The 15,096-nt window shown below is 46.0% G+C and overlaps 1 protein-coding gene across 1 annotated transcript in view; it reads left to right on the top strand.

Moving 5' to 3' along the window:
* The window catches only part of Ehd4 (EH domain containing 4), a 69,502-nt gene that overhangs the window by 41,982 nt on the left and 12,424 nt on the right, over positions 1–15,096 (top strand). Inside the window, exon 4 of the mRNA XM_041679037.1 lies at positions 11,410–11,822. Coding sequence (XP_041534971.1) covers positions 11,410–11,822 — 413 coding nt within the window. The remainder of the gene's footprint in view (positions 1–11,409; positions 11,823–15,096) is intronic.

The raw sequence follows: 15,096 nt of genomic DNA, 5'->3' as shown, positions 1-15,096 counted from the left end.
TCCTGAAGATAAAGGAGGTAACGTGTAGACGCCATTTAGCTTAAAGCTGTAGTAAGTAATGGACATGGTGGTTGCTGTTTATTGTGTAGAGATATGGTTAGACCCGGGATAGGCGTGCCAGGTTCTCAGGGTTAGCTCACCCAAGTCTGGGACTCAGAGACAGACCAAACTTTTTTCCATTTGTTCTTCAGGGAACAAAAGGAAAAAAGGGGAGGGGTAAATCGGATATTTATACTAGAGTTAGGGAAAGCCAGGAGTACAAGCAAGACTTGAGTTGGTGAGGCCTGCCACAGAGAGCCGCCAGGAAAGAAGAATTATTTGGTGACAGCCCAGTTCCTGCCACAATTCTAGTTTTTTTCTCCCATGGTCCCCTTTTCCTGTACCTGGTGATGGCCCTCACTTGTGTCAAGGCAGCTTCCTGGAGAGACCCCACTGCACACTTTAACCTGGGTTCTTTTTGTTTCTGTTTTTTTTTTTTTTTTTCAAAACCATCTCTGGTTTTTGTTTATTTTTTTATTTTGTTTCTATTTTGAGGATCTCACTATATAACCAGGCAGATTTAAACTCCACAACCCCAGGCTTTATTGCCTGTTTTGTACTGCTGGTAACTATAGCTGTAATATGAACTTGGCGTGGTAAAATAAGTGAGTCTTTTATCTTTGTAAGAGCCCATTTGTGGACTCACGTGGTCCCTGCTGATATGATCTGCCGTTTCATTTGTGACATAAACCCAGAAAATCTCTGAGCAATGTTTTGGCAGGCCATAACTTAGTTGCTGAGCTGATCGTCATCATCTGGCTGCTCCCAGATCGCTCACACGGTGCAGGGTGTTTCAAACACAGGGCAGGGTGGGCTGGGGTCAGAAATGGCTGTTAAGGCCTTTCTTGATCCTGTCACCTTGGTTTGCCCTGTCTCTTTAGAAAACCATGACTTGAGGAGTCATTGTCTTTTTGACCCTCTGAACCTGGGAATGACAAGATTCATTGTCAAGGTCAAAGCCTTATTTGTCAGTGTCTGACCTTAGCGCACTTGGGTGGAGTCTGATGACACTGGCATTTTGCCTCAAGAAAACTCAAGTAATGTTTTCCAAACTGACTCTTCTGATTTATAGATGTATAGTGTAAGAGTTTCTTGTCTAATGTATACAAAGCCCACTCAAAAAATGAGAAATGGGTATTTTTCGTGTGTGACACTGATTCCTTGATGTTGTTAATTTTGATACAATATTGGAAGACTGGGGTCAATCACTTTTTAAGCATCCTTTGACCTTTCTTCTGGTAATTTCTTTCAGTATAGAATTGTTTGGAATTGGGTCACAAGGAAATTAAACTTTCAAGACAAACTATTTACCCCAATGAAAATATTCAAGGACCTTCAAGTTAGACCAAATGCTGTAACACACAAGCTCCATATGGATGGAATATAATGAATGATACTTGTTACTTGCTAATGTTATTAGTTAATTATTCAGTACTCCTATAGCCCCCTTAGGCTGATCTTGTGATTAGTGAATGTATTCAGTGGACACTGAGCTAAACTGAGTTTCCCAAGCATCTGACTTTCATAGTCTCCTGTCCAGGACCATTTAGACAACTAGAAACTTCAGATTCAAATGATTCCTTAATGATCACCAGATTTATAGATGTGAAAACTGAGACCTGGCAACGTGGAGTAATTAGACTTGTATGTGTCATGTCGGTAGATTCTTAGAGGGATCTCCAGAAAAGAGCCTCAAGTGAGCATAGCATTCTGTCTTTTTCCAGTGCCTAGCGCTCTTTAAGTGAGCCTGCTTCTTGACCTAATTTTCAATCTGAGATAGAAAGGAAGATAGGAAACTATTTTCCTTTTCACTTGGCCACACTAACAAGATTTTACCTAGAACCTTCCTCTGTCCGGTGTCGATGGACTAGCCCTGCGGAGTGATCCTTTTCCTGACGGTCTAGACACATTTCCACAAATATGGTCTGCCATTATCCTCACCACCTTCCCGAGGACTGGTACAGGCACATCTGGGAGCAAAGGACACCCAAGTCCAGGCTCTTATGTCCTAGGAAAAAGGATTGGTTAGAAATAAGAATAAAGAGTTTATTAAGAAATGGAAAGTACCCCCGAGGGGAGTAAAGCCTTGAAGTTTAACCTCCATGACCCTCTATAGGACATTTAAATAGCACCTGCTTCTCCGACTGCGGGCTGGGGGGGGGGGGCGAGCAGTTCCCATGCATGCTTTGTTGTTACATAAAACCCAGCTAAGAAAGTGTCCCTGGCCTTTCTAGGCTGACTGGCTTCCTTCATGTGTTGATCTTTTTAACTTTATTTATTCCGGGTGTGCATTCTGTGGGCACACCACGCATGGTGCATGTGCGGTGGTCAGAAGACAGACTCGGGGAGTGAGTCCTCTCCTTCCGCCATGTGGGTTCTGGGTATATCACCAGCCTTGATATGTTGTTGTTAGTCTCCATGTAACTTTGTCCGGTCTCTATTCTCCTGCTATGGGGTGGAGAGACAGCCTGTGAGGCTGGCTTGTTTATTTTATAAGGAAACAGGCATAGACAATCTGATTTACAGGTCTTGGACTGAATCCCAGAGGGAGAAAGATGGGAAGGGAAACAAGTAAGCACGAAGCCCAGGTCCTGTGCTTATCTGGACCTTGTTTGTATCTAAATTGTGGCCTGGCCTCCTGCAGGCCAGGTGTGCCAAGTGCAGAACTGCTCCAGAGCTCAGGCCTCTTATTGTAGCTAGCTGTGTCCCCAAGAGGTAGCCGTTACCCATTGAGATCTTTGAGGAAAACTTCACATTGAATTTCCACAAAAATAACTCGTCAGGGAATCTTCTTGTGCAGACCACAATGTGTTATTGTGGTAACCACCTGTGTTACCACAGAGTGTGTTCTCTCCGAGCCCTGCTGCTCCCAGCTCGTCCCTGCTCCGAAACACACAGCTAATGGGGTCTTCTGGGCAGGTACTACATAGTTGAGGAGATGCTGCTCCACCCTCAGAGTGGTGAAAGGTATAGCATTGCAGCCTTTATCTTGAAAGTGCTAGAGATTGAACCCCCCCCCCCCCCACACACACACAAAATACCATACTATAGAAGGAAAAAGAATCCTCAGTAATGTTCCTCCCTCCCCGCATCCCTGTGGTGCCACACAGTGGATAAAGGCACAGACTCTGGGGTCAGAAAGCCTGGTTTGCCTCCTGTTGCCCTGGGAAAGCACTGTGAACGTGGGGAAGTCAGATGACCTCTCTAGTCAGTTCCTGTCTGTAGGTCAGGAGACACGATGGGCACGCTGCAGGAGTGTTACGAGGACTGCTGAGATGAAGCCCTAGGAAGCTCTTGAAGCAAGACTGGAGCCGGAGCCAGTAAATTTGGACAGCTATTACGTATTTTTAGCCGTCACTCCGCTCTCAACAATGAAATGTTCAGAAAAATACTTTGTTAGCTGTAGAGCAAAGTCGGCCTGGAAACAATGCAGAGACTCCCCACAGGTCTAGCTGAAGTGGCCGTCATTGTTAACGCAAGTGCCCCCTTTTAAAAATAAGGTTAGCATGCCTAAGTGGGCCCAGATAGTTGATGTTTATTTTTAGATGATTTACACTTCCTGCAGCTAGGAACAGCCATATTTTAGAACTGTTTAAACAACTATGTCATCCAAGTTGCCAAGAAAAATGATGCTTGTTCAAGTCAACGTGTTTGGCTAAGACATATTTGTATGTTTTTTTATTTTATTGTGGTAAGAGTATTTAGCAGGCAATCTTAGTCTCTTTACAATTGTCTTTCCTCCTTCCCCCACCTCTAATGGAAACAAACAGAAGTGCACTTATCTGAATGTTTGAGTCGTGGGGCTCACACACGGACCACAGCACATGTGTGGACGTCAGAGGACAAAATACAAGAATTAGTTCTCTCTCCTCCAAATGGGTCTCGGGACTCAATTTGTCGGAGACCTGGTGACAAGTGTCTTTGCACACTGAACCATCTCGCGGGCCCCCTTACGGAATTTTTACTTCCAGTATGGAATTAACTCTGGGCATGGTGGTGTTGAACCTGTCTCTAGGGCTTGCTCATGTGGCCCAGCTGGACTGTTCTGCCTGCTGGCTCTCTTCCCCTTGAGTCTGTGAGTCTGACTGTTCTGATCTCTCACAGGTAGAATCACACAGCATCTGCCTTTGTCTGCAGTCTGGCTCGTTTCGTTTAGTATGTCCCCAAGGTCCATCCTGTTGTCACATTGCCACGTGCTGCAGAATTTCCTTTTTCTTTAGAGCTGAATGATATTTTACATTAGGAATATACCACATTCTCCTTATACATTCATCCATGCATGGACTCTCGTGTTTCATGGCTTGCCTCAAAAATAATGCCACATTTAACATGGGAGTGCAAGCTGACTGTCTTCATTCTACTTCTTTTCTATAAATACCCAGAAATTAGATTACCAGGTCATATGCTAGTTCCATTTTTACTTTTTTTGAAAAATAAGGCATGTTTATTAAACACTTATTATGTTTAATAGTAGATCCCGGGTATGTAGTGGTGAACAGAGTGAAGAGGGGAGCCCCCCACTGTGGGTGCTAAGAGCCAAGCTTGGGTCCTCTGGAAGATCAGCACATGTTATTAACCACTTAGCCCTGAATTTACATCTTCAGGTCACTAAGTAGACCATTATAGACTACGTGCTATGAAAGGAAGATTATTGGTGCTGTAGGAACCTGACTTAGATGGTGGAAAGCAGCTGCACTGGGATTTGGGGTAACAAACATAAGTAAGACCTCCCCTACTCTCCGGCTTCCTGTAGTGTCTAGTCTAGTGGGTGCCTGGGCCAAGAGACACCCCAAAGCCTGGAGAAAAGGCCTATTGGGAGGCCACATGGGGGAAGTCCCATCCTGCTGCATTGGGGAGGGACCCCCATGGGCGTCAATGCAGGCAGAAGGGAAGTACAAAGGAATGAAGACTGGAATATGCAGGTGCCTCTGACACACAGCAAAGAGCCCTATGTGTGTTTGTAGGGTATGGTGGGGTGAGGCCCAGGCTAGTTATGAAAACACTGATTCTCAGAGCACTGAGTGTTTCGAAGAGCTAGGGGTCATTTGGGGGCTGGATTGGAGCGGAAGGAGTCTAGGGTCAAGAAGGGCAATCTGGCTGCGTGGGAGGGAGCATGACTGGCATTCTCAGTGCCCATCTCTAATGGACACTCACCAACTGGGTACTGGAGGACACGAGGTTGACCAGGAGGCCCAGGAGACCAGGCATCACACTAACAAACCAACATAGAAGTTTTGTGGTAGAGTATCAGGGCCCCAACTAGAACCAGAGCTGTTAATTCTGGGAGGGAGGACCAGTCTTTGTCAAGAGGAAAAGTTGGAGCAGGGGCTGAAGGCCATGCCAAGGCCACATGAGGGCCCAGAGAGAATCTGGCCTTGGTTCTGACTGCCTCCATTGTTTTACATCCTTTTATTGACACATATCTTGGTTAAGACTTGTGTGATTAGAAATTTGGCTCTGGGGAGAAATTTAAGCCACCCCCCCCCCCATTAAAAACAGACTGCCAGATTTGCTTCCTCAGGTCCCCTGACTTGTATTTACCTGAGCCAGGGAGCAACTGCAAACCCCAGCTTGCATTTCCTGGCAGCTCTTTCTTTGGCCCAAATGAGAACCACAGTTTCCACAGGCCCTGTGACGGGAAACCCCTGATTGGATGAACGGGCCCCTTCCTTCCTGACCCTCCCTTTGTTCCTGGAACGGGGAGCCAGGAATGCCAAGCTGGAATCTTCCGAAGGGCACATACCCTTTTCTCAGCTCCCAAAGCTTTCATTGGGGCTGATTATATCTCTTTTTTGTTTCATATCAATAAAACTTCCACTGGAGGGCTTAAAGCGTTGAAATGTTTATAACTGAATAGGGCCGAAAGGTGGCTGAGTTGTGAAGAGTGCAGTTGGGCTCTTGCAGAGGACCACACTCTGTTCCCAGCACCCACATGGTGGCTCACAACTATCCGTAACTCCAGCTCCAGAGAACCTGGTGCCACCTTCTCTTCTGCATGGGCACCAGGAATGTACATGGTGCACATATGTAATGCAGGAAGAGCACTCAGATACAGAAAATAAATCTAAAAACAAACAGATGTTTAAAAACCATCTTGATCATCAAAGGGGAATGTTGCTATGTAATTTCTGCAGCCTGCACACACGCGTGCATATGTGATGCTCGTATAACATATAATAAGATGTATCTCTAGTAACGGCAGTTGGGAAAGTTGTACCAAGTCTGTGTGCACATGGAACCACTACCTTCATCAAGGGATAGAACTCTGTCACCCCTAGGAGGTCCCTCTTGGTTCCAATCATCTAGTCCCAGCCCCACCCCTGCTGTAGGCAGCACTCAGGTGTCACCTAATCTTGCTGTTCCAGAACTTTGAGATGAATTGCTTAGTGTGTGCTCTTTAGTAGCTGGCTTCCTTCACTGCCGTTCATGTGTTGGGTGGGCCCATGTTGCATACAACCCTCTTTACAAGCCTTTCAGGAGACAGCTGGATTGTTACCTGAGTTTATAAAGTCCCTCAGGAACGTCCTCTTGCCCTAGATCTAGACTGGATTCCACTCTAGTCAGGCATCTTTTGATAAACTTTCACTGTGACCTCACTGTGCCTCAAGCACTGGATACAAAATTTTGGTTTTTTACTATGACTAGTAGATGGCATTTTGGACAGTTTTCTAAGTGCTAAGACTATTCTAAATGCCCCATGTGTTAAGAGTGCAGCCCTAAAAGGTATGTGGGTACGTTAGGGGCTCCATTTTACAAACAAGGTAACAAAGATTAAGCCGCTTGCACAAAGTCACAAAACCACTATGATGTAGGCAGGATTAGATTCAAGGCATCTCTCTGTCTAAGCCCACTCTGCCCATAACAATGTGTACAACTATGAAGAAGATGGTCCCTGTGGTTAAAGAATTTATAAGCCAAAGAAGGGTACTGAAGAGATGGCTCAGCAGTTGAGAGCACATACTGCCCCTCCAGAGGCCCTGAGGTCTGTGTTCCCAGCACCTACCTTGGGCAGCTCCCAACAGCCTGAACTCCAGCTCCGAGGGATCTGAGCCCTCCTCTGGCTTCCATAGACATCTGCACACATGTAGTATTCACTTATACAGACACATGCACACAGACAGACAAACATAAAATCTTTAGGGCCATGCATGGTGGCACATGCCCCTAATTCTAACACTCTGGAGGCAGAGACAGGCAGATCTCTGTGAGTTCCAGAACATCTTGGCCAACGCAGTGAGTTCCAGGCCAGCCAAGACTACATGATGAGACTCTGTCTTGAGAAATAAAATAAGGTTCAGTGAGAAACCTTGTCCCAAGAGAATAAAGCAAAAAGTGATCAAGCAGGGCTGGAGAGATGGCTCAGTGGTTAAGAGCATTGCCTGCTCTTCCAAAGGTCCTGAGTTCAATTCCCAGCAACCACATGGTGGCTCACAACCATCTGTAGGGAGGTCTGGCGCCCTCTTCTGGCCTTCAGGCATACAGACAGAATATTGTATACATAATAAATAAATAAATATTTAAAAAAAAAAGTGATCAAGCAGGCAGGACACTTTATTGTCCTCTTGCCTGCACACAAGTTCACAGGTACACACATATGCATATACCATACACACACACACACACACACACACACTTGCTATAATCTAGATAATCTTTTATTATGCCATGTGAAACCAGCCAGTTACAGAGGACAAATATTGTATGATTAATTCCCATGCAGCACTGACAGCAGTCAGATTCATAAACCTAGAGAGGAGAATGCTGTTCTGAGAAACTGGGGAGATGGGGGATCCAGCACAGCTCCAGGAACGGACCGGACTGAGGTAGTAAGCGAATGAAGAAAAGACAAGCGCAGCCAGATACACAGAAAACTGAGATTGGGTGGTCTGAACTCTTGACTGGAGAAAACACAGCACCCTGGAAGCTCAGTGTGTTTATTATATCCAGTTTAACAGACAGACGGAGTTGTTGTACACAGCTGAACAAGACTGGGTTATCACACACAGATAAACTAGGAGGCCGGGCTTATGGTGGACAGCTGGGTGGAGGGCTGGGTTTAGTTCATCTCTGCAGGAGCAGTCTCTCTCTGCAGGAGCAGTCTCTCTCTGCAGGAGCAGTCTCTCTGCAGGAGCAGTCTCTGCAGGAGCAGTCTTCAAGCCATAAACATTGAGTGCTGGGAGTGATGGTGGACATACTCTGAACATACTGTCAGCACTTGTGCTTAGTCCCTCTCATCCAAGGAAAGCTTTGCCATGCCTCTGAACTTCACCCCAGCAGGGGAGGCTTTGCCATTCTCCTGTGGGTCTAAGGCTCTGGGGTCTGACGTGGCCAGCTCATGTCAAGAGTCCACATTCTCTCAGGACCTCACTCGTTCAAGGCTCCCCATTCCCTATAGAAGATACAGAGATTTAGTATTGAATGGGTTTCGAGTTTTAATTGGGAGGATGAATGGTTGTGCAACAGTAAGACTAGAGTCTTACAAAATGACTAAAATGGTAAAAATCATTATGGTACAATGGGCAATTGAACAAACCAACCTTTCCCACTTTTGATAACTCTGTGCTCTCTTCTGAGATGTTCAGTGGTTTCTACTCTTGATTGTGTTGCCTGGTATGTGGCAAGCAGTCCTTTTTGTTACCTGTTCAGTGGCACAAAACCACAGCTCCCATTGTTACTTTAGAAAGAGAAAATACAGACAGGGCCATCGCTCCAGAGATGTGTAATGGCTTCACCTAGCGTGGACTTGCGTAGCAAGGATCTCACCTTAGCACTGGAAGCTACTCACCGCCTCTGTGCTTGATATCTCTCTGTCTCTGTCTATCTCCCTGTGTGTGTGCACCTAAGCATCCAACCCAAGTCCTCGTGTGTGCTCTATCACTAAGTTAGTCCCCAGCCCAGAATCTTATTGTTTACAAATTGTAAATTTTAATTTAGGCTGTAGTTTAACACATGTTGCTTCACAGCAAAGTAGTCATCTGAGGTGGCCTGAGAGGAAGAGCCACCATGTCCGCATGAGCGATGCTGCTCTTTCAATTTACCTACAAGGATGACAAGCTTCCTTTGGCACTTATATAGTAATACCTATTTCAAAATCAAACAAACAGCCAGGCAGTGGTGGCACACACCTTTAATCCTAGCAGGCAGAGGCAGGCGGATCTCTGAGTTCCAGGCCAGCCTGGTCTACAAGAGCTAGTTCCAGGACAGGCTTCAAAACTACAGAGAAACCCTGCCCCAAAAAAACAAAACAAAAAAAATCAAACAAACAAAATAAACCTATTACTAACTCTAGTTTCTTGTGTATCTGTTCCCCTCCCATACTCGTTTTTCAAAGGGATGAAAACTTTAGTCCACAAACCTCTTCACTTTTCCTACAAGATCATTTTTCCCTGGGCACTTCCTCATCTGCCCTAGGACCCATACTCCATCCCCAGCTAGCATCCCAGGTTGATACTAACAATGTGGGCTTTTGCTGCAGTGTGTTTCCATAGGATGCTGAGCACTGCCTGACATTTAACATTTTATGTGAATGCTATCATTCTGTGGTCATCTTTTTTGATGTGTAGGTTTTTTTGTTTTCTGTGTTTTTGTTTTGTTGTTGTTGTTGTTTTTTTGTTTTTGAGATGAGGGTAACTTTATAACCCAGGCTAGCCTCAAATTTGTAGCATTCCTCCTGCCTTCTCTTCTCAAGTGATAATAGCTTGCATATGAGCCACCATGTCTGACACTATTCATCTCTTTGAAACCAATTTCTACCCAGTGCTTTCTTGTTTATGAAGGGTAGGGTTTTTTGGGTTTTTTTTCTTTTTTGCTTTGTTTTTTTTTTTTTTGTTGTTATTGTTGGTTTTTTTGCTTTGTTTTTGTTTAGGGAGAGGGTTTATTTGTTTGTTGTGCTTTTTTGTTTTGGTTTTTGGTTTTTTTGAGACAGGATTTCTCTTTGTATCCCTGGCTGCCCTAGTAGATCAGGCTGGCCTCAAACTCACAGAGATCCTCCTGCCTCTGCCTCCCGAATGCTGGTATTAAAGGCATATGCCACCACCACCTGGCTAGGGTTTTTCTTTTAAAGATTTATTAAATTTTTATATTATCAAAGTTTTATATGTACAAGCGGTTGCTTGTATGTAAAGTCTGTGTACCATTGTATATGTAGCACCTATGGAAGCCAGAAGAGGATGTCAGAACTCCTAGAACTGGAGTTACAGGCAGTTATTAGCTGCCATGTGCTAGGAACCAAGCCCGGGTCCTCTGGAAGAGCGGCCAGTGCTCTTTACCGTTGAGCAGTCTCTTCAGCCCCCACCCCACGGGTGTTTTGCTGTAGTTGTTGTGTGTTTGTTTGTAGAGACTCACCTCTGCTAACAGGTTATCTAGCTTATTCTTTTTGCTGTCTGGTATTTTCTTATCTGAATAAATCAAGCTTGATATTTTTTAAAAAATATTTTCAGTAAGCAAGGTGCACTGTTAAAATTGCATGGTAGCTACCTCGACGCTCTTGGCATCATTCTCTAGACTTTGGCATGCGTCTGGAGTTATCGGGAATAGGAAGGCAGCAGGAGAGGCGACTGCTTCAGTGGAGACCGTGGCTCTGCAACTGAGCAGCCTGGGAGTAAAATAACCTTTGAGTATTGGCCTCCTGTGTGCCTCTCCTGGGAACTTGCTTCCTTGGGGGAGATGGCCGAGAGTCTTGACCTCAGGAAGAGTGTTTACTTAACTGCTTGATTTGGAACAGATTGGTAGGTGGCCAAACATGACCAGTGGAATCTGTTGTGGCCCTGTCCATTTTAAAGAGGAAATTGGCAAACGACCATATTGTGTGTGACAGATGTTTAAAATACTTTTTAAACACACGTAAGCTATAAAAAGTTCTCATGATAAATATCAATCACAGTTCCCCCAGACAACCCTTGACTTCCTCAGCATTCTGTAAACCTCCATTCCCGTGCTTGCTGGACACCCTGGGAATGCAGGTGGTCTCCAGGCTCCCTTCTTTCTTCATCTCAGAGGTTTTCTGGAAAGTAAATCTTGTCCAGAGAGTGAGCCTTTAGCCCACGGCCTTTAGTGTCAGGACTGGAGGTCAGTTCTGCCCCTCACCCAAAGACCTGTGCTAGGTGAGGTCAGAACCATGAGTGCCAAGTCATTTTGCCTACACACAGGGCTTCATCAAGCTGACCAGGGGCCCCGTTTTGTCCCTTTCCCTGGGAGGGTGTCAGATCCCCAATATTAGCTATGTGCATCCAGCCCAGCCCTCCCATGAGAGATGGTTTTCAAGTCGTAGGCCCTGCTGCCTCAGATTCAACGCTCTTCTTCACTGGCATTCTCCCACGGCCGTGTCCCCCAGAGTGTTCCGCACACTGACAGAGCTTTCTCTCCACCCAGGGTATGACTTCTGCCAGGTCCTACAGTGGTTTGCTGAGCGGGTTGACAGGATCATCCTACTCTTTGACGCTCACAAACTGGACATCTCGGATGAGTTCTCAGAGGCGATCAAGGCCTTCCGGGGCCAGGATGACAAGATCCGAGTGGTCCTGAACAAGGCTGACCAAGTGGACACCCAGCAGCTGATGCGAGTCTACGGGGCCCTCATGTGGTCTCTGGGCAAGGTCATCAACACGCCCGAGGTGCTTCGAGTCTACATTGGCTCGTTTTGGGCACAGCCTCTGCAGAACACAGACAACCGCCGGCTCTTCGAGGCTGAAGCACAGGACCTCTTCAGAGACATCCAGAGCCTGCCCCAGAAGGCTGCAGTGCGCAAACTCAATGACCTCATCAAGCGGGCAAGGCTGGCCAAAGTAAGCATCAGATAACAGGGTGGGCCCTGGGGCTGATGCTGGATTGATTGCACTGCTATCATCCCAGAAGGCTCAGGGAGGGAATGTGATTGGTGCACTCCTTTAATCCCAGTATTTGGGCAGCAGAGCCAAGTGGTTCTTTGTGAGTTTCAAGGCCAGCCTTGTCTTCATAGGAGTTCCAGGCCAGCCAGGGCTATAGTAAGACCCTCTCAAAAAAAACCACCATAATTTTCCTGCACCATTAATCTCAACATTCAGGAGATAGGAACAGGTGGGTCTCTGTGAGTTTGAGACTAACCAGGGCTGCACAGGCTGATTACACACATTGAAACTTGGTCAGGAAGTGGAGTCAACTCTCCTTCTCTTGGTCTTCTGGTATAAAACAAAAAAAGCGGTGGAGGGCGGCTGACTTTGGTCTGGCCATGGTGTACTGGGTCAGCCTTCTGGGGTCCACCACAACTGCGGTTCGTTTAGTAGACACAGATTTGGCATACCCAGGCCAGAGCTAAAGAGTCATCTGTTGGAGGAGGAAGTCCCAGAGTCCCAGAGGGAGGAACTGTACTGACCAAGGAATGGGTACTTGCCCATATGACCTCAGAGGATGGTGCCTAGGTGCCTGTCAGGAAGACAGGATGGCTCCCCAGAGGATCACAGGCCTTCCAACACCTTCTTTCTTCTCATCAGCCATCTTCCTACTGCAGCCAAATGTGCATGTTCCTATGTCTGAAGAGACCTGCCCCTGGCTGTCAGTGCCCAGGACACACAGTGCTACAACTTCCTGGTTCCCTTTCTTACACCCCAGGGTGTACATACTTTTCCTCTGTGTGTCACCAAGCTAACTTGAGTCCGAAGGGTGCTGTATGAGTCACCACTCGCTGTCCTTTCTTCCTGGTATAAGCTACTTCTTCTCAGAACTCTAAGCCACTTTATTCTGTCCTGCAAGGCAGTTGCTCTAGCTAGTTCGTGAAACCACTTAGCTGCAGCTATTCTGAAAGGCCTGCTACCCTAGGCCTAGTGCATGGTAGCAGGAAATCTGTCTCATTTTGCTTGTTCAATGACCCTTTGACACATGGTATTTCTCTGTTCTAGCTGTTATAAATTAATTTAATTTCAGGGTATATAAAAATCTAAATTAGTTTTTTCGTTGTTGGTTTTTGTTGTTTGTTTTTTTTTCGAGACAGAGTTTCTCTGTGTGACCCTGGCTGTCCTGGAACTTGCTCTTTAGACCAGACTGGCCTCGAACTCAGAGATTTCCCCTGCCTCTGCCTCCCTAGTGGTGGGATTAAAGGCGTGCACCACCACACCCTGGCTAGCCTAAATTATTTTCTAATCAAAGTCCTGTAGACCTTGCAAATTTCACGGGATTTAATGTCCATGGACATTTTAAATTTGCCAGTCGCTGCTGAGGGACCAGTGACTGAAGATACATCTATATTCAGTTATAGGGGGAAAAGGTGGGAGAGAAAGGGAATGAGAAAGAATATGAACAGAGCTGGAGAAAGAAAGAGAAGGATGTGGATGTGACTGGATAGAGAGCTGCTGGAAATGCTGAGCACCACAGCCTGTAGTGCTCCCGCCATCCCTGAGTCCCTGGAGCAGACCAGCGTGGCCTAGGTTAGGGAGACACAAAATGCCTCTGTGTTCTGAAAGTGAATAATGGAAAGCCTTGTGCAGATGTGGGGGGCGGATGTTCAAATCTGCTGAGCTTACTTATAGGAAAAGAAATAGCATATTCTTTTCTTCCTAAGAATAGTGTCTGGCTTGTTCCTTTTCACAGAGGAAAATGTTTGTAGCACATCTACTCCCATCACCAGCTCCCCAGTGCCATTTGCACGTGATATGTCGCAATACTAGCTGAACATTAGGACAGGAAGCTGCCTGGGCTGGCTAAGAAGCAGAACTGAACACAGTGGCCCCTTACGTGGTACATGCTAAGTGGGTGCTCCATGAAGCTGTACCCCTAGCCCTCCTGCTGCAGTTGTAGGTTCTACTTTTGAACTTTGTCGTTTATTCTTAAAGAAGCAAGGAGCAGCCTGGAGGTGCAGCTCCATGGGTAGGGTGCTCGCCTAGCATGCCCAGAGCCTTGATTTGATCCCCAGCACTGCACAAGTCAGCTGCGGGGTACATACCTGCCGTCCCAACAGGACAGAAGGCTCAGAAACTCCAGGTCATCCTCAGCTACCTATTAAGATTGAGGCTAGCCTGGACTATGTGAGATTCCGCCCAGAAAAACAGAAACAAACAAAAATGTGGGGAAGGGGTAGGCAAGAAACCACTGAGTCACCCTGGACTACTTATATTTCCTTAAAATGCTTTTGTATGGGTCTGGTCATCTTTCTCCTGGCACAGTTTTCCTTCTGCAGCAAAAAAAAAAAAAATGCTTAGAAGCCATTTTTTGCTTGATAATATCAGTTACTTGACAGTTGGGCATCCTTATCCTTACTTCATACATGAAAACCTGACATTCAGAAAGCAGTGTAACTTCCTGGAGCTGATTGACAGCCTGGGAATATTACAGAATACACATCCCAAGCCCAGGTAGTCTGCTTGGTCCAGAAAGTCCTGATCTATATCCAGCGTACACATCTTCTGCAATATCTCCTTACTTTACACTCTTACTTTATATATTAATCTATAATTCTGCTTATTCTAGAAAATTCTCTATCGACAGAAAACCTACAAGGGACATTGTAAAATATGGGATGGGTAGGTTTTTAGATATCACCTAAGAGATAGGAGATCTGAGTCAGCTGATGGGATAATGATTCCAAAATTCATGGCCCACCCAGGGGAAGCAAATGTAGCCTCGTTTTTTTTAAATGCTCATAGCAGATTCATTTAGAATAGCCAAGATGTGGAAACACCCCAGTGGCCATGTATGTAATGGATGGTACTCAGTACTGGAGAAGAATGAATATTGATGTGCAAAATAACATGGAAAAGTCTGAGCAGTGAGTTCTCAGCAGCGTGTGCCATCTCTCCGGCCGGGGCGGGCATCATCCCTACCCTTCGCTCCTCTTCCCACCCCGGACTTGAACAGGTGCAGCACCTGTTTCCCATGCTGCCGGGCCATGCAGTGGTCAGAGTTCACATCTGAAATAGTGGTGCACACTCCTGTAATCCCAGTGTTTGGAGACTGAGACAGGAAGATAAGAAGCTTAAAGACACCAAGGACTGACGGTACACCTCGGTGGTAGAGCAGTTCTCTGATGTGCTCAAGGTCCTAGCTTTTGTCCCCAGCACACGGGGAAAAAGGAAGAAAAAAACCAGACTA

This window comes from Microtus oregoni, unplaced genomic scaffold (genome assembly GCF_018167655.1).
Source record: "Microtus oregoni isolate MIOR12 unplaced genomic scaffold, Mior012 000031F_ref0000149, whole genome shotgun sequence".
In the NCBI taxonomy this organism is placed as follows: domain Eukaryota; kingdom Metazoa; phylum Chordata; class Mammalia; order Rodentia; family Cricetidae; genus Microtus; species Microtus oregoni.
The sequence above is the reverse complement of the archived record's forward strand: the minus strand, read 5'-3'. Positions and strand labels throughout refer to the sequence as shown.